This window comes from Geotrypetes seraphini, chromosome 7 (genome assembly GCF_902459505.1).
Source record: "Geotrypetes seraphini chromosome 7, aGeoSer1.1, whole genome shotgun sequence".
Lineage (NCBI taxonomy): Eukaryota > Metazoa > Chordata > Amphibia > Gymnophiona > Dermophiidae > Geotrypetes > Geotrypetes seraphini.
In genome coordinates, this window is record NC_047090.1 from 44,305,433 (window position 1) to 44,329,922 (window position 24,490).

Below are 24,490 nucleotides of genomic sequence, written 5' to 3' on the forward strand. Positions count from 1 at the left end.
CCGAGACTTTTTTCCTAGCAACTATGAATACTTGCTCCACAGTATCTTTATCTCTAGCCTGCCTAGGGAACAGAAGACCTAACCCAGAAGTTGAACACAGAACTACTATGGAACCACTGGTCTGGCTGTAGTTACTGGCATGTATATAGGATGTAGAGGGGCAGCCAAATTTGCACATTGGGAATTTTTACTTGCATTTTACAAGCTTGAGTGGTATCCCTCTGATTTGTCATTTTATTACCATTTGTTTATTTTATGCATGTAAAACACCTCAAGCTATTTTGATGTTTGTAGGAATGGGCCATATCCTCCAAGAAACATTTTCTGGTTTCATTTGTATGGTTTTAACTTTTGTTGTCTGTAACATTTGAACTTGTATATCTATGATTATTTCTTGCTTGTTTGCATTGGATAGGTATGCCATCAAGGATCTTTTGAATCATGCCTTTTTCCAGGAAGAGACAGGTGTGCGGGTGGAATTAGCAGAAGAAGATGATGGTGAGAAGATTGCCATCAAGCTTTGGTTACGCATTGAAGATATCAAGAAGCTAAAAGGCAAATATAAGGATAATGAAGCTATTGAGTTTTCCTTTGATCTGGAAAGGGATGTGCCAGAGGATGTAGCACAAGAAATGGTAGGTGATTTACTTTTCAATCTGGTTATAAATGAGTGGTTTTGCTGAAATGTTGGATTGTATTGGTCATTACTCGTAGATACAAGATAAATAGGCGAATAGAGGTGAGAACAAAGGAAGATAGTAGGAGGGAGGCAAGAATTTTCTGTGCAGTTATATGCTAGAAAAACTAATTTATGACTGTAGACTTGTTAAATGGAAACTTTTGAATTTTATTTATTTATTTTTGCTTGCATATTTATATACCTCATGATCCAAAGTTTTCTGTGGTTTCCAATAAAATATGCATAATAGAATAATCCCTAAAACAAAAATGTACATAACTCAGACAACATATCAACACGATTCATCTAAGCATGCTATTCTCCTCCACTTGTTATCAATGAACAGAATCCACCAGACGACATGGGAGTAGGACCTTGCGGAGGATCTGGACAGACAGAGGAGATAGTGACCCAACAGAACCCAGAGGAAAAATTAGCGAATCGCACCACTGACACGGACCTGAGACCAGAGAGACAGCTGAGGAAGGGGAAGTCTGCTATTGTAGTGGGAGACTCAATCCTGAGAGAAGTGGACAGTCACATAGCAGGAGGGAGAGAGGACCGACTAGTGACATGTCTCCCGGGGGCGAGAACGAAGGACATCATTGACAGAATAGAGAGAATCCTGGACGGAGCTGAGACAGAGGAGACAGCAGTGATAATCCACGTTGGAACCAACGACATCAGCAGGAGGAGCTACAACAGGACTACACTAACTGAGCAGTTCATGATCCTGGGGAGGAAGCTGAAGCTGAGGACAAGGAGGATAGCCTTCTCAGAGATCCTGCCAGTACCGAGGGCGGATACTAAGAGGCAGACAGAGCTGCAAGCAGTAAACGGTTGGCTGAGGAGATGGTGCGAAGAGGAGGGCTTCCACTTTGTACGGAACTGGACAACTTTTTGGGGGAAGAACAAGCTCTACAGGAGGGATGGACTGCACCTGAGCACAGCTGGGACGAGGTTGCTGGCACGCAACGTCCAGAGCGGCATAGACTTGGCTTTAAACTGAGGAGAAGGGGAAAGCCGACAGTCGATCTGACCTCGACACATCGGACCAAAGTATCGAACAAGGATACTGAACCAGAAATTTGTAAAAGAGGGCTTGGGACTGAGTGGGAACTTTTGGGAAAAGGACACAAGGACGCAATGCAGGGAGCCAATGCACAAACGAACCTAGCAAACAGGATTAAGAGAAAACAACAGGAGCCAGAGGGTCATCCAAACATGGGGAAGCAGGCTGAGGATGACACAGAAACACTGCAGGATGGGGACGAACACAAAAATGCTCGGGGGCGGGCAACCCATGAGGAGGTTGGCAGGGTCGCCAAACCACGAGGAGAACCAGCGGAAAAGGCAAACAACCGGGACTTAAATTGCCTATACACTAATGCTAGGAGCCTAAGAGCCAAAATGGGAGAACTAGAAGTCTTAGCCAGTACAAAGGACCTGGACATAATTGGAGTCACAGAAACATAGTGGACTGATGACAACAAATGGGATGTGGCCATACCAGGGTACAAACTCTACAGGAAGGACAGGACACACAAGAAGGGTGGAGGAATAGCACTTTATATAAAGGACTCCATACCTTCAACCAGGATGGAAACAACAGTAAGGGCGGACGACTTGGAATCACTATGGATTAAGCTACCTGGAGGAACTGGAGCAGACATAAAACTGGGTCTGTACTATCGCCCACCTGGACAACCGGAAGCACTCGACCAGGACCTGGAGGCTGAGCTGAGGCAGGTATGCAAAAGCGGAAGTGTGATGGTGATGGGGGATTTCAACTACTTTGGGATAGACTGGAGTATTGGACACTCAAACTGCATGAGGGAGACCAAATTCCTGGAAACTACGAGGGACTGTTTCATGGAACAGCTGGTCACAGAACCAACACGGGGGGATGCCACTCTTGACCTAATCCTCAACGGGCTAGGGGGACCTGCAAAGGAGGTGGCGGTGCTAGGACCCCTAAGGAAACAGCGATCACAACAATGATCCAGTTGCAAGCTGGAAATTGGATCATACAAAGGTGAAAAGAACCACAGCGACAGCACTCAACTCAAAAAAGGGAATTATGATGCATGAGGAAAATGGTGGGAAAGAAGACTCAACAGCAGCGCAAGGAAGATGTGAGACTGTAGAAAAAGAGCCTGGGTCCCTACTCAAGGGCACGGTGCAAGAGGCACAGAACCTGTACATCCCCAGATTCAGGAAGGGGTGCAAAAAAAAAAACCGAACAAAAAACCAACGTGGATAACAACTGCAGTGAAAAAAAGCGATAAGTGACAAGAAAGCATCGTTCAAAAATGGGAAAAAAGGACCAAACAAAGGACAACCAAAAGGAGCACAAAGAGACACCAAAGGGAGTGTCATCGTGTGGTTAGGAAAGCTAAAAAGAGAATATGAGGAGAGACTGGCAGGGGGAAGCAACAAACTCAAATCGTCTTCAGATATGTGAAGGGGAAGCAACCGGCAAGGGAAGAAGTGGGGCCATTGTGATGATTGGAGACAAAAAAAGGGAGTGTAAAGGAGGAAAAAGAGATAGCTGACAGGTTAAATAAGTTCTTCAAGTCAGTCTCACGAGGGAGGAGACACATCTAATATCCGGAACCGGAGGACATCGTAAATGGGGATCGGGATGAAAAGCTGGTCCAACTAGAGGTAAGCCAAGAGGATGTCCCCAGGCGATTAGACAGACTAAAGAGCGACAAATCGTCCAGGTCCAGACGGCATTCACCCAAGGGTACTCAAGGAACTAAGGAACGAAATAGCAGAGCCACTTCGCCAAATATGTAACCTATCCTTAAAAACTGAGAGATCCCGGAGGATTGGAAAATTGCAAATGTCACGCCCATCTTCAAAGAAAGGGTTCAAGGGGGGACCCGGGAAACTACAGGCCGGTGAGCTTGACCTCGGTCCCGGGAAAGGATGATGGAAGCACTGATTAAGGACAGTATCTGTGAACACATAGAAAGAACAATGGACAGCTAAAGTCGAGCCAGCACGGCTTCTGCAAGGGTAGGTCATGCCTCACAAACTTATTGTACTTCTTGAGGGGGTAAACAGCCAGGTGGAATAAAGGGGAATCCATTGACATCATTTACCTTGACTTTCAAAAAGCCTTCGACAAGGTACCGCACGAAAGACTGCTTAAAAAGCTGTGGAAACACGGGGTGCAAGGGGAGGGTCCACCGATGGATCAAAAACTAGGCTGGCAGACAGGAAACAGAGGGTTGGAGTAAAGGGCCATTACTCAGACTGGCATTGGTGTCACGAGCGGTAGTTCCGCAGGGGTCGGTGCTGGGACCCGGCTCCTGTATCAATATATTTATTAATGACCTGGAGGCGGGAACAAATTGCGAAGTTATTAAATTTGCGGATGACACCAAACTCTATTGCAGGATTGAAACCATGGAAGACTGTGAAGATCTGCAAAGGGACCTAACGACGCTAGAAGAATGGGCCAAGAAATGGCAAATGAACTTTAACGTAGGGAAATGCAAGGTCATGCATGTAGGGAAAAAGAACCCGATGTTCAGCTACAAAATGGGGGGATCACTGCTAGGGGTAAGTAACCTTGAAAGAGACCTGGGAGTGATGGTAGACACATATTTGAAGGCATTGGCACAGTGCGCCACAGCCTCAAGAAAAGCAAACAAAATGTTGGGTATCATTAAGAAGGGTATCACGACCAGGACAAAGGAGGTCATCCTGCCACTGTATCGGTGCAATGGTGCGACCGCATCTGGAGTACTGTGTCCAGTACTGGTCGCCGTACCGCAAGAAGGACATGGCGGTATTTGAGGGAGTCCAGAGAAGAGCAACTAAACTGATAAGGGGTATGGAAATCCTCTCATATACTGACAGACTGAAAAAGCTGGGGCTGTTCTCCCTAGAAAAGCGGAGACTTAGAGGAGACATGATAGAAACCTTCAAGATCCTGAAGGGTATAGAAAAGGTAGACAGGGACAGATTTTTCAGATTATGGGGAACCACAAGTACAAGGGGGGACACTCGGAGAAATTAAAAGGGGACAGATTTAGAACAAATGCCAGAAAGTTCTTTTTCACTTAGAGGGGTGGGTGGATACATGGAACGCGCTTCCGGAGCTGTGATAGGCCGGAGCACGTTACAAGGCTTCAAAGAAGGTTTGGATAGGTTCCTAGAGGATAAAGGAATTGAGGGGTACAGATAGGAGTAGCTGGTAGGTTATAGGGATAGTCTGAGACCATTGCTCAGGCAATGGGCCTGATGGGCCACCGCGGGAGCGGACTGCTGGCGAGATGGACCTCTGTCTGCCTCTAGCGGAGGCAACTTCTTATGTTCTTAACTACCTCATCCAACTGAGTTCAATACCATACACTCTCAAAAACAATGTATTTTAATTCCTAATTAAAATAAATGAAACGTTGTAATAGGCATAAGCATAAGGAGAAAGAACATTCCACAACCTAAAAACAGTTTTTCTATACCACTAATTTGATCTTATGAAAAGTGCTATAGGGATGGTATACTGAACCAAGGGTCTTCATCCACTCCCGTGTCCGTTGCCGGAGATATTGATCAGTTTTCAGACACCTCCTTCTTACTGCTCTCTGCTACCCCCAGTCATTTCTCTGCAAGCAAGCCTGTGAGAGCAACTTTGATCTGCTCAGTCTTCTTTGTTGCTTTTTGCGAGTTTGTGTTTTTTTGCATAGGACATCATGTTCCAGTAAAGCTCCAGTGACTGCCTAGCCTCCGTGAGAGGATCAGACTTCGATCTGTAGCTGACAGTGGATCCTGCAGGGACCTTTTCAGCCAGCCTGCTTATACTAGTGGAGCTCAGGGTTTCCCCCTACTGTTTGTTCTCTCCTTGACTCCTATCTTGATTTTAGAAAAAGTGTTGAAGACCCAATTATTTGATAAATTGTATCCTAATTGTATTCTGTCATCTTTTTAAAATTTTATGCATTTCTTATGTTTTATTATCTGATATATATTCTATTTTAAATTAGTATTCTTCGCTGTGTTGATCAGTTTTTATTGTTGTAAACCGCTTAGAGACCATTCCTGTTTAGCGTATATAAAAAATAAAATTATTATTATTATTTATCAGGAGCACTAGCACAGGCTGTATGGACACCAATTGCATTTCTTTGGAGTGCACATGGGTGTTCCATTGCACTTTCTTCCTCCCTCCTCACAATGTTTGGATTCTGGTCCTGGTGTTGAGGCTCAGTCCAGCAGTGGCCCATCTGGCTGCCGAAGATTCAGAAGAGGCAACTTTTCTGGTGGCAGAGGGTCCTCTCTTGTTTCCAACTACCCTTAGAGGAGCTGAGGCAGGCTGCAGCACTTCTTCCAGTGTCCGCTCTCATGAGTAGAGCTGTCACAGGCCACAGGGCAGTTTTTTTTTTTTGGAGGGGGTAGGTCTGAATTTGCTGGTTTTTGTGGCTATATTTTGATGTAGCTTTGTTCCCACCACCCCAAAAATCCTTAAAATCGCTGATTTTGCCTGTCCTTTGGTGGAATATACAGCCGTTTTTTCATTGGGAAATCTTGATGGTGGCCATCTTGGATTTTTCCCAATTTGAATTCAACGTTCTCAAACTTTCTTTAAAAGCCTCAATTTTGATTCTGGATGGAGTCTTCAAGCTTCAATATCATGAATTCATGTGAAGTTTACTCTGGTTGGGCATCAGAAGAGTGCCCTTGCACCGCATGTTCCACCACTCAAGATGGGGGAGGCAGGAACCTCGAGCTTAGCCTCTGACCATCTTATTAATCTGCCAAGAGATTGTTGGTACGGTTGGGGGACAATTTTAGCCTCCGAGTCCTGAAGTGCAGCACCAGTGCCTGATAAGGGCATTGATGGCACCAAATAGAAAAGAAAGCGTTCTTACCCTCCTCTTGAAAGGGGTTCTTGGTCCTCTTTGCCTGACTTTGTTCTGGCAAGCCTATGTCAGCAGCGCTAGAGCGTCTTCTGGGTCAACTGGAGAGCGACAGGTCGCGCAGCCTTCCTGCATCTGTTTCTCTAAGAAGACCTTTTCTCCCGGACTCTGACAATTGGTTGGATGGGGTCACTGAGGATGATTTGGACTCTTTTCCTCTTTCCTAGAGTGAAACTTCAGTCAAGGATGATGTGATTCTCTGTGAGGTAGATTAGGGTGTAAGTGCTGCTGCAGACCAGGGCGAGGACCCTTCTGTTCGCAGGCTGTTCAAGTCTGCTGCCCTGATGGACCACCTTATTGAGTCTCTGCAGGAGCTCAAAATTGATCCTCCTCAGCCTACTACCCAGTGTTCTCTTATTAGTGGGATCTGCTCTCAGCCTACCCGCCTTTCCGTGGTATCTGGATATGAAAGTTCTGATTTATGAGCACTGTGGTAATCCGGATGGCTCCCTTAAAGTGGCAGACGCAATGTCCAAGTTATATCCTATGAACCTGGAGTTCCAGCAGATGTTTGCTGTGCCTAAAGTAGGCTCCTTGATGTGGGTCAGGTGACAAAGCTCCTATCCCTGCCCAGCGAGGAAGGCATAGTGCTCAATGATTAACAGGATTGCATGTTGGACATGTTGCTCACAAGGCAGTTTGAGGCCTTGACTCTGGCAGTTAAGGCTGCTGCAGCAGCAGCCTCCTTTGTTGCTTGAGCACGCCATTCTAAGTTGCGTGATGGAGAAACGACACAGGGGGAGCAATGCCGAACACAGGGAGGGTAGTATACAGGGGGGAGATATTAGAAATGGGGAAAATAGGAACACAGAAGGGAGATGGTTTGTGTGGATGGGATCAGATGGTTTGTGGCTACGGGATGGGGACCGAGCTCACGGGACAGGACAGGGATGAGCTCATGGGGATAGGGCAGACACGGGGACAAATTTCCAAACTGCGGGTTGGGATTGGGATTGAACACTTAGGGGCAAATTCTGTAAAGGACGTCTAACTTTAGGCGTCCACAATGTGGATGTTCCATCGACTTAAGCGTCCACATAATGTGGATAATAAGTCCAATTAATGACTTTAACAAGCTTTAATTGGAACTTAGACGTCCAAATGCTGGACGTGATTCTCAAAATAGACGTCCACACTTTCGTGGATGCCCATCAGAAAAAGTCTCGCCTAACAGGATGGGCATGGCTTCGAAATAGACATCCATTTACAGAATTGTATGCTGGTCAACGTGCTAACACATCTACATAATGCCTAAAATGTAGTCGTTGCAAAACAGGTCTACTTTTGAGCGTGAGCTGGGCACTAAGTAGACATGAGTTAGGTGGGCGTGATTTAGGTATCAGGCATGCATATATAGGTGAACAGGGATTTATTTTTTATGCTAAAGAGGACTCCAGTTTGATATAAAGGTCAAAATATGTTTAATAATGCATTACTCAAGCAAAGCACATGAAAAAGAATATATATATTTCATACTAAACCTCATTTCCAAAAGGTTAAGAAAAGAAAAAGAGACACACTATTTACAATGGCTGTGCTTCAGAGCAAGTGGATGTGTCTGATACACTATCTTGAGCACCCCAACCTCACAGGCTGGCATCCATCATGAGAGTCATCCATTTAGATATCTGAAGAAGCCTGCCCTGACAGAGAAGGCCTCCCCCTGAAGCCAACAGCTTAGGCTGCTGCGAGCTGGCCTCCATCCATGAGAGTGGCATCTGAAGGGGATGTACTGCGGAGACCACCAGAGAGAAGGGACTCCAGTAATGAGGGCATGTACACTCTGGCCCAGGAAATCGCCTCCAAAGAGGCCGCGATGGACCCCAGAACCTGAAGATACAGCCAGGCCTTGGGAGCTGGGCAGTCCAGAAGAGCTCTGAACTGCTGTTGAAGTTTCTGTCTACGAGCCTCAGGAAAAAACACATGACCCTGCTTGATATCGAAGAAAAGTCCCAGATACTCCAAGGACTGGGAAGGTGTCAAAACCGAGCACTCAAGAGCCATGCTGTAAGACCAAAGCGCACAGGATCTTGAAGCGTGATCGGGCCTTCAGAGAAAAGTCCTTCAAGAGGCTGAAGCCCCAGAGGGAGACTGTCCTGGAGACATACCAGGATTTGCATACCACGGACAACGGGTATAGTCCAGAGCTACCAGGATGACATGTCCCAGGTGTCTGGCTACTCTTCTCAGGACTTTGCCTATCATGAGCCAGGGAGGAAATACGAACAGGAACTCAATCCAATAGCCAAGGCTGCACCAGGGCATTGATCCCTGCACTTCTGGACTCGTATCTGCGGCTGGAGAAGTGGAATGCTTTCTTGTTCTTGATGTTGCCATGAGGTTGAATGTTGGTCTGCTTCAGTGGTTGACAATGGACTGAAATGCTTGAGGAGAGAGAGAGACCACTCTACTGGGTCCAGAGTTTTGTCTGCTGAGGAAGTCCGCCTGTTAGTTTTGTACTCCGGCGTAGAGAATGACACAAGGACAAATTTTTCCCCGTCCTCGCAGGAAATCAATTTCAAGTTTCAAATTTATTAAGGCTTGATATACCGATTTTACAAACCAAAGCATTCTACATCTTTACAATGTTTTTAAAAATAATTAAAAATCAGGGGAATGACAAACAAAACTAAAAGTAACTATTGAGATAAAAATAAAACAAGGGGAGAAAAAGTTAACATAGAAACATGATGGCAGATAAAGGCTAAATGGCCCATCTAGTCTGCCCATCCACAGTAACCATTATCTCTTTCTCTCTCTGAGAGATCCCACATGCCTATCCCAAGCCCTCTTGAATTCAGACCGTCTCTGCTTCCACCACCTCTTCTGGGAGACTGGCGGGGAGTCACAAGCGGTGTGCCACAGGGATCGGTGCTGGGGCCGTTACTCTTCAACATATTTATCAATGACCTGGAAGCAAAGTGCGAGGTTATAAAATTTGCAGACGATACCAAACTGTGCGGCAGAGTTAGCTCCAGGGAGGAGTGTGAGGACCTGCAAAGGGACCTAGACAAGCTGGAAGACTGGGCAAACAAATGGCAAATGCGCTTTAACGTGGAAAAATGCAAGGTCATGCATATAGGGAAAAAGAACCCGTTATTCAACTACAAATTGGGAGGGGCATTGTTGGGAGAAAGCAATCTTGAGAGAGACTTGGGTGTGCTGGTGGATCCATCACTGAAGCCATCTGCACAGTGCGCAGCGGCCTCAAAAAAAGCCAACAGGATGCTGGGCATCATAAAGAGGGGCATAACAACTAGGACGCGGGAAGTCATCATGCCACTGTATCGAGCGATGGTGCGTCCGCATCTGGAATACTGCGTTCAATATTGGTCGCCGTACCTCAAGAAAGACATGGCGGTACTTGAGAGAGTCCAAAGGAGAGCAACGAAACTGGTAAGAGGGCTGGAACACTGCCGATATGCTGAGAGGTTGGATAGGCTGGGGCTCTTCTCTCTGGAAAAAAGGAGGCTCAGGGGTGATATGATAGAGACCTTCAAGATCATGAGGGGCATAGAGAGGGTGGATAGGGACAGATTCTTCAGGCTGAAGGGGACAACAGGTACGAGGGGGCATTCGGAGAAACTGAAGGGAGATAGGTTCAAAACGAATGCAAGAAAGTTTTTTTTCACCCAGAGGGTCGTGGACACTTGGAATGCGCTACCGGAGGAAGTGATTAGGCAGAGTACGGTACAGGGATTCAAACAGAGACTGGACGGATTCCTGAAGGATAAAAGGATCGTGGGATACTGAGAAAGCTAACCAGAAAATAAATATAGAATCCCAACCAGGTCGTGCATGTGCAAGACCGGAGGGCTAGGACTTTGATGGGAAGATAGGACTCAATAGGAAACCAAGGTGGCATGGGGGCCCCTTCTGGTGATTTAGACAGGTCATGACCTGTTTGGGCCGCCGCGGGAGCGGACTGCTGGGCAGGATGGACCTGTGGTCTGACCCAGCGGAGGCACTGCTTATGTTCTTATGTTCATTGTGACATCATCAATATGCACCTAGATGGCAGAATGCCATTAAAAAATAATAGGAATCCCTGCCTAAACAAAAGCTCTAGCTCAGTGGTTAAAGGTACTTCCATCGGTCATGGGTTCAAATCCCCACAACGCTCCCCCCTGTACCTTAACAGCTTTTTTTCTTCTTTTTTGTTTTATAAGAGCATATGGATTGTGGACTTTGTCATTTACATTTGCACTCTGCCCTTTCCAGGGTCCAGAGGGAAGCTTATTTTTACCCTGAGATAGTTATGATCTCCTAAGGTATCATCTCACATGGCAGGAACCCGTGCTTAAAAGAAAGCACCTGTGGCTCAGTGTTTAAAGGCAGTGCTTCCATCTTCCAAAGGTCATGGGTTCAAATCCCAAGTATGGTCTGATACCCCAGCACATATTCCTAAGTTTTAGTGACATTCTGCCATCTAGGTGCTTATTGATGATGTCACAATGATGTCAAGATTGTGCATCAGACACTTCCACTTGCTCTGAAGCACAGCCATTGTGTGTAGTGTATATCTTTTTCTTAACCTTTTGAAAATTAGGTTTAGTATGCAATACTACTGATTTTTTTTCATATGCTTTACTTGAGTAATGCATAATTAAATTATCTTTTTATATTAGTAACAAATAGGAGTCCTCTATAGCCCCCAAATTAGAAGGTTTAGTGTGCAATATTTATATTTTTTCATGTGCTTTGCTTAAGTAATGCATTATTAAACATTAAAAAATAGAAGCCCTGTTCACCTTTTTGCGGACGCCTCCAGTGCTCCTAAGTCACATCCACCTAAATCAAGCCTATCTAGCTTCCAACTCATGCTCAAAAGTAGACCTGCTTTATGTTATATATACCCCCCCATGTTCTTTGAGGAATAGAGAGGCCAAAAGAGGAATTGGACAAGTGTTGAAGATACATGTTTATTATTTATCCTAAAGAAATGACTGCTTGTAAATCAAGAAGATATTAGCTTGACTTTGGAATTGACATGTAGTTTACTATCTGTGAGTGTGTGTATGGTGCAATGGTTAGAGCTACAGCCTTAACACACTGACGTTTTCGGTTCAAATCCCCAACTGCTCCTTCTGACCCTGGGCAACCAGAACAGAAGAAAAATATGATAAAGGAGCCAAATGCAAATACCACATAGAATATAAGTAGTATATAAATAATTAAAAGATAAATAAATAAAATATAACAGTGGTGCCAGCATTTTACCGCATACAATTTTAATGTAAAAAAGCATAAAATCGCCATTCTAATGACATAACGCTAACACATAACCTTATAGACGTTTTTAGGACTTCTATGCAATGCCTAAAAGGTGATTCTATAAAGGACATCTAACAATATAGATGCGCTTAAATTCGCTCAGTGCCGCTGAGCGCAATTCTCTATAGTGTGTCCAAGCATTATAGAATCGTGCTCGACATTCTGCTACTGGACGTCTAAACAACGCCTAATTTTTAGATGTCCTTGACAGAATCTGGCCCTTAGCGTATGGAATCCTCCAGGGACTAACAGAAGATTATTGAAGGTATAAACCTAATCTTCCATTTAAAGACCGATCGATGGAAAAAATTGAGAGACTGGTAAGAACTAATAATGGATACCTGCAAACATAAATGCATTATAATTGTTTTAAAATCATTGTATATGGAAGAAAAAAAACTGCTTCTATTCAATTTTCAATGCTTATGCCACCAGAGGATTCTGAAAAGCAAATAAACATGGTTCACAGAAAAATAAAACAAAAAGCAACAAATGAAAAAGATTGTATACATTAACATAATATGACCAACAAAAAAATTATAAAAACTAGTTCTTCAGATTTTTGTACATTAAAGATGAGAAACCTAAAAAATATAAGGCAGGCAAAAGGAGTGGAAAACCCACAGATTTCTATAGTAAAGCTTGAATATAAGTCTTTAAACAAAAATTAAATCAATATATATGTATGTTTGATAGGATGTTTTGCAACAAAGCATAGTAAACACGTACTGATGATAGAAGAAAATAATGCATTTAAAGTGGTTACTGAATGAAATACGCTATAATTCAACTCTGTAGGATAAAGGGTTTTCAGATCATGGATAATGTGCTGTTTGATGTGTAAAAGTACAGCATCAATGTCGCCACTTCTTGGATTTAATTTAATCATCTTAAAGATGAAAAACTTCAGGTCATTTACTGCCTTACTGGCATCTAATCAATGTGATACTAGAGGAGCTGATGTGAGTCTTCACCAATCTAGTTTTCTCAACATAAAGTGCTCAGGCAAGTTAATTTATTATATAGATGACGCAGGTGGAATTGCAATCAGAAGAATGATGTAAGATTTAGTGAACTTCTGTTTTTGGATGTATAAATTGGTTGATCTCTAAGCAATGAGGGCATATAGGGCCTGATTCTGTACAGGGCACCAGTTTCAGTGGCTGCCTAAGAAATGGCGCTGATCGTATGTCAATCATGCAGTAGCGTCCTATTTAGAATCGGGCCAGCACTCCCAGTCAGATGCCTTAAATGTAAGCCAGCATTTAAGGCATCTTTTTCCCATCTATGGAGATGCTACTGACACTTAAGCCTGCCCAAGGCCACTTCTGGGCCCCACAGGCATGCTTAAGCATACCTGTGCATCTCCGTAGATGCACCACAGATGCGTTCCTCACAGGCGTCCTTCCTCCGCAGTATTTTTTCTAAAAACATGCGTCCTGATTGACTGCCGGCCAGCAGTAGAATGCCTACCGCCACCTAAAATCAGGATGCACGGTTCGAGAATCAGCCCCATAGTGCGTCTACCACAACTTTTGCAGTATTTTTGCTGAAAATGGCAAAGAAGTCGGTTGGTAGTTTTCAAGTGCAGGTGCATCTAACTCCACATTTTCAAGTGGCCATATAGCAGCTTTTTAAAAAAAAATATATATAGTAGGAGGGAGTGGATGTTTTTAAAACTTAGCTGCAATATAGTGGAAGTGTGTGCAAGATGGAGAAAGCATTAATTTGCAAATAGAACGGTTTAAAATTAGAATAACCATTTTTTGCTTTATGATGAGGAAGGGAGAGAATAGGATAAATTATACACAACTTCAAAAGCAGCAGGTAAGCAAAATTTAATTCAAAGGAGAAAAAGATTAGTAACACTAAAGATGGTGAACTTTGTCCTCATTTTTAGAAACTTCAAATATTAATCTATACTGTCCTTCTGTAGGTTGAGTCAGGCTATGTCTGTGAAGGGGACCATAAGACAATGGCCAAAGCTATACGGGATAGAGTGTCCTAATCAAACGGAAGAGAGAGGCAGCGACAGCAAGTGAGAGAAGAGCAAGAAAAGAGGAAACAGGAAGAGACCATCAAAAACAGCTTGAGCAACAACCCCAAGCCCCCCCCAAGCAGGAATGAACAAGCTCAGACTCTTCTGGCTACAGGCCCCTCCTCTGCATCCATGTGCACATCATCTACTACAATTTCTACACAGATGGAACCTGAAGAACCAGAAGCTGATCAACACCAACCAATTACAATATCATCAACCCTCTGTGTCTGTTATATGTAAGCCATCATTAATTTCACATCTTACATTATATTATTTGACCTTTCTCCTAAACTGAATTGGTTTGCTCTCTCCTTAGAATATCTTTTATTATTCGATTTGTATATTGCAGTGCATTGGACATGCTCAAAGTGATAGTTATGGTGAGGTTACCACTGGATTTTGTTTCGCTTTCACTTTCAAATGGACCAGTTTTCTATCACTGAATTCGCCCAAATTTTAGCTCTTAACAATCAACAGCTACTTTATAGAGTCTTGAATGTTTTCATTATTCCATTGGTTGATTTTCTTTCAGGGAGGGCACTATACCATCTACCTTTGTTTACTACATTTTCCTGTTCTGTGTAACCTGATAGTTTTTATATACCATATATACTCAGATATTTATTTATTTTAAAAACACTTCTATTCTGAATGGGATGTGGTGGGGGACGGTTTTTTTTAATATGCATTTGACCAATAATTATTGTGAATGTCAAGTGATTTGTACAAATTATCTGATTGAATTTTGTACACTTGTTGCAAGAGTTAAAACTGAATAAAGAATTAAAAAAAACAAAAAAACCCTTCTATTCCGCCTATCAACTAGGTGGATTTCAAAGTAAACTTACATAAAACATCAGACCTATAAAAAATACAAATTCAGATAAAAGCATACTAAAATACAAACTCAGTTAAAAATAAATTCAACAAGAGGAATGATCCTAGGAAAGAAGTACATCAAAGCAGTGATTCCTTATCAATAAGAAGACTTTTACAAATAAATGAGTTTAGTAGTTTTTTGAATGATCCAAAATTAGAACATAATCTTAATGGTCCATTCAGTGAATTCCACAATTTGGGGCCAGCTACAGAAATAGCTGACATCCATTTTTTATAGTGCACATCCCGGACGCATTCAAGTGGATATAAACCAGTGGTCTCAAACTCAACCCATTGCAGGGCCACATTTTGGATTTGTAGGTACTTGGAGGGCCTCATAAAAAATACTTAATGTCTTAATAAATAAATGACAATTTTGCATGAGGTAAAAACTCTTTATAGTTTATAAATCTTTCCTTTTGGCTAAGTCTTAATATTAATATTGTAATTTACAGCTAAAGAGACATATGATCAAGAAACTGTTTTATTTTACTTTTGTGATTATGATAAACATACTGAGGGTCTCAAAATTAGTACCTGGTGGGCCGCATGTGGGCCCTGGGCTGCGACCACTGATATAAACTGAGGTAAACCTTTTTCACCCCCAAAAGAAGGAGAAAAAAGTTGACTTGAATATTCTAATACAAATTAAGCAGGTGTGTGTGTGTTAATATTCAAGTGCAGTGCCTTGCCTTGCCTGCCAGGCTCTGAACCTTGTTCCCCCTCCCTAGCTACTTGCCAGGCTCTGCATCCAGCCCCTCACTCACTGCCTTCCCCTGTCCTGCAAGTCTCTATACCCAGCACCACTCCCTCCCTGGCCTAGTTCTGTACCCTGTTCCCCCTCCCTCCCTGATGGCTTGCAGACTTCCACTGGGCCTGCATGATACTTGGTGGTCAAAGCGGTGGCTGGAACAGGAGGGATCCCTCCTGTCCAAGCTGATTCTAAGAATTTTTGTCTCCCTTCTGCCTCCCGTGTGTACCTTTTAGTATCCCTGGTGGTCAAGAGGTGTACCGCAGCAGGAGTGACCTTCCTTTGCTCCTGCCGCACAGAGCCGCTAGCTGATTGGCTGCCATGAGTTCTCGCAGTAGCCAATCAGCTAGTGGCTCTGCGTGGGCAGGAGCGAAGGAAGGTCGCTCCTGCCTTGATTCACTGCTGGACTACCAGAGATAATAAAGGTATGTGGGGGAGGTGGGACTACAAGGTACGCTGGACCACTGCACTCCTCATTCCCTCCTCATATTGCAAAAAATAAAAGTTCTGCATGTTAAACCTTGAGGAAATGCAGTAGACGGTGGGCATGTAGAATGGAGCTGTGCAGCCAGCTGAGAGTATGCCTTCAATCACCTATAACCAGGGGTAGGCAATTCCGGTCCTCGAGAGCCAGAGCCAGGTCAGGTTTTCAAGATATCCACAATGAATATGTATGAGATGGATTTACGTGCACTGCCTCTTGAGATTGCAAATCTATCTCATGCATATTTATTGTGGATATCCTGAAAACCTGACCTGGCTCCGGCTCTCGAGGACCGGAATTTCCTACTACTTGACCTATAAGGACAGTGAGTATGTGGCTTTTGTTTTCCCCTACTGTTGGTTGCTTTTGGCTTCCTACACTGACTCCTGCACGGTGGGAGGGGGTTGTGGATTCCTCAGTCTACTATCCTCTTGGCTCAGTTTATTGGTTGAAAAGAAAAAAAAGGTGCAGCAGCAGTGCTTTGGGTCATTTTTGTGCTTTCCGGAGAACGGTGACTCTCGCGACTTCCGCTTGAGGCAACACAGCATGGTTTCGGCAGGAATGGACTCCAATATCTGGTTGTCAGGCTGTTGGACCCGCCTTCTGTGAGAGGCACATTGGTGTTGCCTGTTCTCAGCAACGGTGGAGGGGGAGAAGTCCCCTTGTTGAGTCTGCTTCCTATATTTGGGCTTGTGTTCGCGTCGTCTCTCCTGGCTGTACCCAGTTTACCTCAGGGACAGGGAGTGTGTGTGTGTGGGGTGTTTCTTCATCTTACTTAGGACTTGCTTCCTAGCAGTGATGCGTCTCACCACCACAATTGGGCAGTGATCCTGTCTCCTTTATGCAAAAATAAAAAAATGGTAATGTTGCCGTACTCCATTTTGATGGGCTGGCACAGAGCTGTTTTCCATTGAGAGAGACACTCGGGTTAGGCAGCCTCCGTGACTCTACTCTGATAGTTGGGGCCTGCTAGCTGATATGGCAGCCTCCTTTCCATTTGAAGCCACATTTCCAGCAATTGTGTAAGTGTAGGACATGTGGTCTCCGGTTCAAGGAGCCAGAGTGCAAATTTTTTCCAATTCAACTGTTTATTTCAGGAATCTGTTGCTCCCTACTCCAGTGAGCTACATACTCTTAGGCTGTGGTGTCTTTCAGGCTAACACTAGTGGCCTAGCCAGTGGAGTTCCAATTGGATACTGTTCTCTGGGATTTCTCCTGTCACCCCTGGTTTTTAATAACGGGTCATAGCCTGATCTCAATTATGGCTTAGGCATCCTTCAAGTAGGTCTGCCAGGTTTGGCAGTATACTGTATACCCACGGTCTCTGCATCATCTTTCTGGGTGTGGCATAGTCTCTTTGGAGGGCAACAGCAGTATATGTTGCCGGCACTCAGTCAAGTTCAGGAGGTAATTCGCCTTGTCTTGGCCAGTTCAGTTGGACTTCTGCCCCAGCTCTGCATTGGCTCTGGTTAGCAGCTTGGTTTGCTTGCCTAGGGCTTTAGCTCCGCCTACCTCTACCACGTGTCCCTATTTTAGGGTTAGGAGCCTTGCTTCCCACTGACTTCACCGCAGGTTATTCCAGGCACCATTCCTTTTCATCATACTACTGGGTTTCTCCTACCTCTCAGCAACCCTGTCCATGTAGGTAGTTCATCTTAGCCACTGGAAGGCAATGCCCCTGACTCTCCTTTTCTGTGACTTATCTTCAATCTTAGCTTTTTTGCTAATTGATTAATCCAAGACATGCCTTGTCTCCACAGATCATTGACTGACGGATTTTCACCCACCAGGCTTTACACATCCCTGCGATCAAGTCATTCCCTGCCAAAATACCCTCCTCCAGCTCAGTGGAGCAGTACCTTTAAAGGTTTCTGTAGCTCCATTCATTCACTTTCATTACAGTATAAGTTACCTCTAGGACAGGGGGTGCCCACACTTTTAGGGCTTGCGAGCTACTTTTAAAATGACCAAGTCAAAATGACTCTACCAACAATAAAATTTTTTTAAAAAACACAAGCACACTGTACGCAGGAGAAAATGTTAATTATTATATTTGGGGTTGTTTTTTTTTTTTTAAAGAGGTCAAGGCAGATGACTCTATGCACTGTTATCTCAGTAACAACCATACAAAAATAGACAAATATACCCCCCTCCTTTTTCTAAACCGCGATAGCAGTTTTTAGCGCAGGGAGCTGCGCTTAATGCCCCATGCTTTGCTCTCAACGCTCATAGGCTCCCTGCGCTAAAAACTGCTATTGCAGGTTTAGTAAAAGGGGGCCATAGTGCAAATATAGACAGCAGATATAAATTCTCAAAATGGACACATTTTTGATCACAAAAATTGAACATAAAACATTTTTCCTACCTGTTTTGTCTGGTGATTTCATAGAGTCATCTGGTTGCACTTCCTTCTTCTGTAAATCCAATATTTCTTTCTTTCTGCCCCCCTCCCTTTTTCTTTCTGTCTCCTCTTTCTCACCCCCCCTGCCCCCTCTTTATATTGTCTTTCTCTCTCCCCCTGCCTGCCTGTCTTTCTCTCTCTCTTGCACCCCCCCAAGCCATCGCGCCGATTTTCTCCACTTCCTCGATTCTTTCTCTTTCCCTGCCCCCCCCCCCCCACCAAGCCATCATGCCAATTTCTCCCTGCTTCACCAAGCCAGGCCTGGCGCGTACAAGTGCCAGGCTCACAAGCCTCCCCTCCTCATTCTGATGTTGGAGAGGAAGTTCCAGGCCAGCCAGGCAGCAGTTGTCTGGCCCAGATCTTCCTCTCCAACGTCAGAATTGATGTCGGAAGTGAAGGCTTTTGGGCCTGGCACTTCTGCGTGCCAGGCCTGGCTCGGGGAGGCAGGAAGAACAAGATTGCAAAGGCAATGCGATTGACTCGTGTTGCCTTTGCGATCTATTGGTCGATCGCGATCGATCATTTGGGCACCCTTGGTCTAGATACATTATGTCAACTGGCTATCCTTTATCCACACTTTTAAAGAAATGAAGCAAATTGGTGAGGCAAGACCTCCCTTGGCTGAACCCATGCTGACTCTGTCCCATTAAACCATGGTTATCTGTGTTCCATACATAGTGTTGTTTGTTTCTTAATAATAGTTTCTACTATTTTTCCTGGATCACCCCAGAACTCTTTTTAAAAATCAGTGTTACATTGGTCACCTTCCAATCTTCAGGTACTATGTGTAGGTAGGTAGCTTGTTTTATTCCAATTTATATTTTGTTAAATGTTTAATTAATGTGGTTTATGCATGGTCTTTTATTATGTTTATGCAGGTAATTATTACGTGGGGAGTTTCCCTTGTGTCACTCCTTTCTGAGTATTCTTTCTAGCATTTTAGATTGCTTTGGTACAAACTGAAAGGCTACAGCACAGCCCACTGGGGAAGGAGGTGAAACAAACAAACAAAAAAAATTGATATCTTCTACAAACAAACTCGCGGTTTGAGGGTGACTACCCATCAGTTCAGGACAAGCTGCTCCCAGGAAAGAAGATTACAGGTAAGAACCTAATCTTTCTTTAGGCAGGGAAATGTGTATTATATTTGTATACAACCTCCATTTTGGAAAACGGGGTAGAGGTAGAAGCGGAAATCCAATCTAAGATTCATATGCATAAAATCTAATTTCATGTGGAATAAATGTTTCCATGTAACATAATTTCTGTTGGTTAGCATCAAACTGGTTTTTATTTATTTATTTATTTTTTAAAAAATTTATTCCACTTAAAAACCTAAGGGGATTACTGCAATAATATACATATGCCAATACAACAATATAACATCATAACTGTCACATTCTACAGATCCAAATCAAAAAAGCATGCAAAATATATCAAGTCTACAAAATATGCCCTGACAAACAATTGAGTTTTTAAAAGTTCTTTAAAAGCTTTCAAATCTTGACAGTACCATCAAAGAACCATTTAGGTGAATTCCATAACCATGGACTAGCCACAGATTGCTGTCATCCATGGTTTTTTGTAGTGTACTCTCCCTGTACATCTTCAACTTCATTGTAACTCCAAATGCAGAGATCAAGATGGTAAATACTTCTCAGTATTTGTACTAAATATCATAGTGCATTCCCATAGTGTCAGAATTTTATATTTCTAGACGGAATATGACAGGCAATCAGTGCAGCAGTTTCTGGAGAAACTATGTTCAAAAACGAGAGACCCCCCACTAACATCTGACAGCTGTATCTGAATTATTTGTAAAGCATGTACTTTTAGTTTTAGTCATTCCCAGAAACAGTGCATTGCAAAAATCCAATTTAGAAATTATGAGGGACTGTACGGGCAACAAGAGGGCACCCGTTGAAAATCAGTGGGTGGGAGATTTCATAGCGACACCAGGAAGTATTTCTTCAACCGAAAGGGTGGTTTATCATTGGAATGATCTTCCACTGCAGATAATTGAGGTCAGCAGCGTGCTAGATTTTAAGAAAAAATGGGATAAGGCATGTGGAATCACTTCAAGGAAGAACTTAGGGGGGAAGGTCATTAGAGTGGGCAGACTTGATGAGCCGTGGCCCTTTTCTACCGTCATATTCTATGTTTCTATTATCTGAAAATCCATTACAGACAGCATCAGTTTTACTCTTGAAAGTATCCTCGTCTGCATAAAAGCTCCTCTAACTACATGCAAAATATGTTTTTGCATTATCAAACAATACTTCGATTTCTTTTCCTTTCGACTGCTGGTTCAGTCCCTGATCTTAAGTACCTTAGACTACTGCAACATTATATACTTAGGATCTCTCAAAAAAAAAAAAAAAAACCATCAAAGGACTGAGATTCCAAAATGCTGCAGTCTGTCTCATTTATGGCCTCAAGAAATCAGACCATAGAAACATAGAAAGATGACGGCAGAAAAGGGCCACAGCCCATCAAGTCTGCCCACTCTATTGACCCACCCCATTAAGTCTGAGTGCTAGTGACCTGGTTCCTTAACTCGACCCTTGAAGGGATCCCACGTGGGTGTCCCATTTATTCTTAAAGTCGAGTACGCTGGTGGCCTTGATCACCTGCACCGGAAGTTTGTTCTAGTGATCTATAGTTTGTTCCAGTGATCCATGTAAGCCCATATTACAGAAAACTACACTGGCTGCCTGTGGAAGCAAGGGTCTTTTTTAAGTTTGCTTGCCTTTGCTTCAAAACTATGACAGGCTCATCCTATCTGTCCCACCAATTTGAATTCCCAGGCACAACTAATACACGCAGTACCTACTTGTTCGCTTTTCCATCCCTTAAGAGCTGCACCTACAAGAGATACCTCGACAGAACATTATCTTTCCAAGCAGGCAAATGGAATAAATGTTTAACCAACTTCATCTCAAACGCACTCTCATACCAAACGTTCAGAAAGTCAATAAAAACCTCTCTGACAAATTTTTCTGACCGCACCTCAACCAGATGTACTCCCAGATAAACCTAACTAATCTTAACAGGCCAATGTAAATTCAAAAGTTCGCTGTAATGTCGCTGTCTGTATACAGTCTCTTCCCTTGTAAACTGCTTAGAACTGTTTGTGCTATGGCGGTATATAAAAATAAAATTATTATTATTATTATTATCATCATCATCATCATCCAGGTATACACCTAATGCTCTCATGCATTGGAGAACAGACAGTTGTACATCTTGCACTTTTATCTCCTTCAGCTGGAGTAATTCCTCATCATCACCAATAAATATCACTTCAGTTTTTTTCAGGTTCAACATCAACCTACTTTCATTCATCCAGTTTCCAATATTCTTCATACAATCTGCCAACTTTTGTATCCCATAATATCTCCCTGTTTCAGTTGAGAAGAAAAAACATGTCATCAATATATATTTGATAATGGGCATCCAGGTTTTCCAGTACTTGTCCTAAAGATGCAATATAAACATGAAATAACAACGCAGATAGTGCCGATCCCTGTGGCACTCCCCTTTTCTACATTTCAGAGGAGACTCCACCATCACTTTTGATTGCCGCTTGTGAGGAGTGGTCATACCACCTGGATTGCAATCCTTGGTTTAAAATGGCTCACTCCTTCTACAGCAGAACACGTGAACAAAATTGTATTGGATTTGAGGCAAAATCTGAGTGAGATTTATAATCTATGAAGCAAGCTATCTGATTTAGTTTTATGCTTACCCTTCTACATTTTCCTCTTCCTCAGCAGATGGAGCGGTTGATAGTGGTAAGGGATCATCTGCATATTTGGAATCTCGAAGGAACAGCCAGCAAGCACTGTCTGTGTCAAGTAGTTCTCAGCCAGAGCAAACCATTGTGACTGTTTCTGGCTATAACACACCAGGCAATCAGACACAGCAGCAACAACATGGAGGATGTCCACCACCCGAAGTGGTAAGTAAAGACCTTACATATTTTGAGATGCTCAGTATGATTCAAGACAACCTATCTTCATAGCAACTTGGTTCATTTTAGTTAGTGGCAGTTTTCTAACACATTGGCACACCATATTCCTTGAATACAAATATAGCTCCTTGGTTATTACAATAGGATTGAGAGTCTCAACCAATATGCAGAGCCCTACAGAGTATCTAAGTGCAAGTAAGAGACGAGATGTATTCCCTCCATCCCCCATTTTCTATTATCCTTTCTTATGAAGATAATTTTCAACCCTCAATTTTTTGTTAGCTAAGCCTTAAGAACAGACATACCCCTTATTTGAATCGGCATGGGTCACCCCCACTGCAACACTTTTCCTTCTTTCTAAGGCCTGAGCTCTGCTATGTGGTTGACAGTGCTGGGTAAGTTACTTTGTAAAAATAATATGTTAAAGTTTCTAGCTACCACAAGGAAAATATAATATATTAGTTACTAGTTACTTGTTTAATGAAAGTAACTGTGAAAGTAATGTTACTTTTAATTACTTTTAAATCTTGGATATAAACAGTTATTTTGACATTACAAAAAATTAATTCTTGAATTGGAAATCTATCCATTATCAAAGAAAACATCTAAACAGAAATGCTCAAATCCTCAATTAGAGAGATATTAAATCAAATAAGGGGAGGAGATGAAAATAGCTAGTATATGAGCAGTACAGAAACCAGTCAAACATTATCGATATTCAACAGTCCTCAGTGTGGCAGCACCAGGCAGAGCTGCCTTCTAGCGTTAGTGCCAGCAAAGAAACAAAAAACTTGCGCAATTGGAATTGTTGATCATAGGGTTCCAGGTTTGACTTGTCATTTAGAAATACAGTGTTCCCCCGGTCATTCGTGGTCGGTGGTTCGCAGTCCCGGTCATTCACGGTATTTTCTGACCGCAAACTGCTGACCAGGAGAGGACAGCTGGAGAGGCAGGAGAGAGCAGCCGGAGCTCCGGCTAGTGAAGGAAATCACTCGCTCTATGCTCTGACCGCCTCTTCCTGCACTAAAGTCGGGCCTTACCAATCGGGTGCAGTTTGTTCTGATGACAGCGGCTCTATCTTCATTGCTTCACAAAGAAGATCTTTATAGTTCATCTTCATTTTGTTGCCTTCAACCCTATGAAGACGAAACTGTAACAGCATAACTGCAGCCAGATTCAAATCTTTGCTGTCACGATAATGACCAAAAAACACTCATCAAGCCCACGTTTGAAGTGCACGAACTAAAGGTGAGGCTTATTTAAGGTCTGTTCCAACTTAAATCAGCTTCATTTTCATCATGACCAAAGTGGGCAGTGTGACTGGGAAAGGGATTGGGGCTTGTATACAGCTTTTTCGTAGTTTTAAAACCACACTCAAAGCGGTTTACATATAGGTACTTCAAGCATTTTCCCTATCTTTCCCGGTGGGCTCACAATCTATCTAATGTACCTGGGGCAGTGGAGGATTAAGTGACTTGCCCAGGGTCACAGGGAGCAGTGTGGGGTGTGAATCCACCACCTCAGGGTGTTGAGGTTGTAGCTCTAACCACTGTGCCACACTCTCCTCTCCTGGGATGCACTAGGGAGGGGCCTGAAGCTCTGATTGACCCAGGTTGTTTAAGGCTCCTCCTATGGGCAATTTGTGCCAAAAGCCCCTCCCCAAATGCACTGACGAGGAGCCTAAGGCTCTGATTGGCCCAGATACCTAAGGCCCCACTCATAGGAGGGGCCTTAAACAACCTGGGCCAATCAGAGTCTCAGGCCCTTCCTGATGCATCCCAGGATGCACCGGGGAGAGCCTGCTGGCTGGAGGGAGTAGGCATCCCTCTGGCCATCCATCTAAGTAAGGTAAGGGGGAGAAGACAGGGATCATCAGAGGCACGGGTAGGGGTGGGTTGCATGGCAGCAGGAGAGAGTGGGCATCTCTCCTGCTGCTGAGGGGATGTTGAGGGATTTGTTGCTTGGTGGTGGGAGAGCGTGGGCATCTCTCCTGCTGCCGGGAGGGTGGGTGTTTCTTGGTGGCGGGAGAGAGTGGACATCTCTCCCGCTGTCAGGTGGAGGGTTGCTTGACTTTG

The 24,490-nt window shown here is 43.5% G+C and overlaps 1 protein-coding gene across 1 annotated transcript in view; it reads left to right on the plus strand.

The window, feature by feature from the left end:
• The window catches only part of WNK1 (WNK lysine deficient protein kinase 1), a 538,182-nt gene that overhangs the window by 192,595 nt on the left and 321,097 nt on the right, over window positions 1–24,490 (plus strand). Inside the window, 4 exon segments of the mRNA XM_033953429.1 lie at window positions 416–635; window positions 13,823–14,125; window positions 14,127–14,163; window positions 22,216–22,403. Coding sequence (XP_033809320.1) covers window positions 416–635; window positions 13,823–14,125; window positions 14,127–14,163; window positions 22,216–22,403 — 748 coding nt within the window.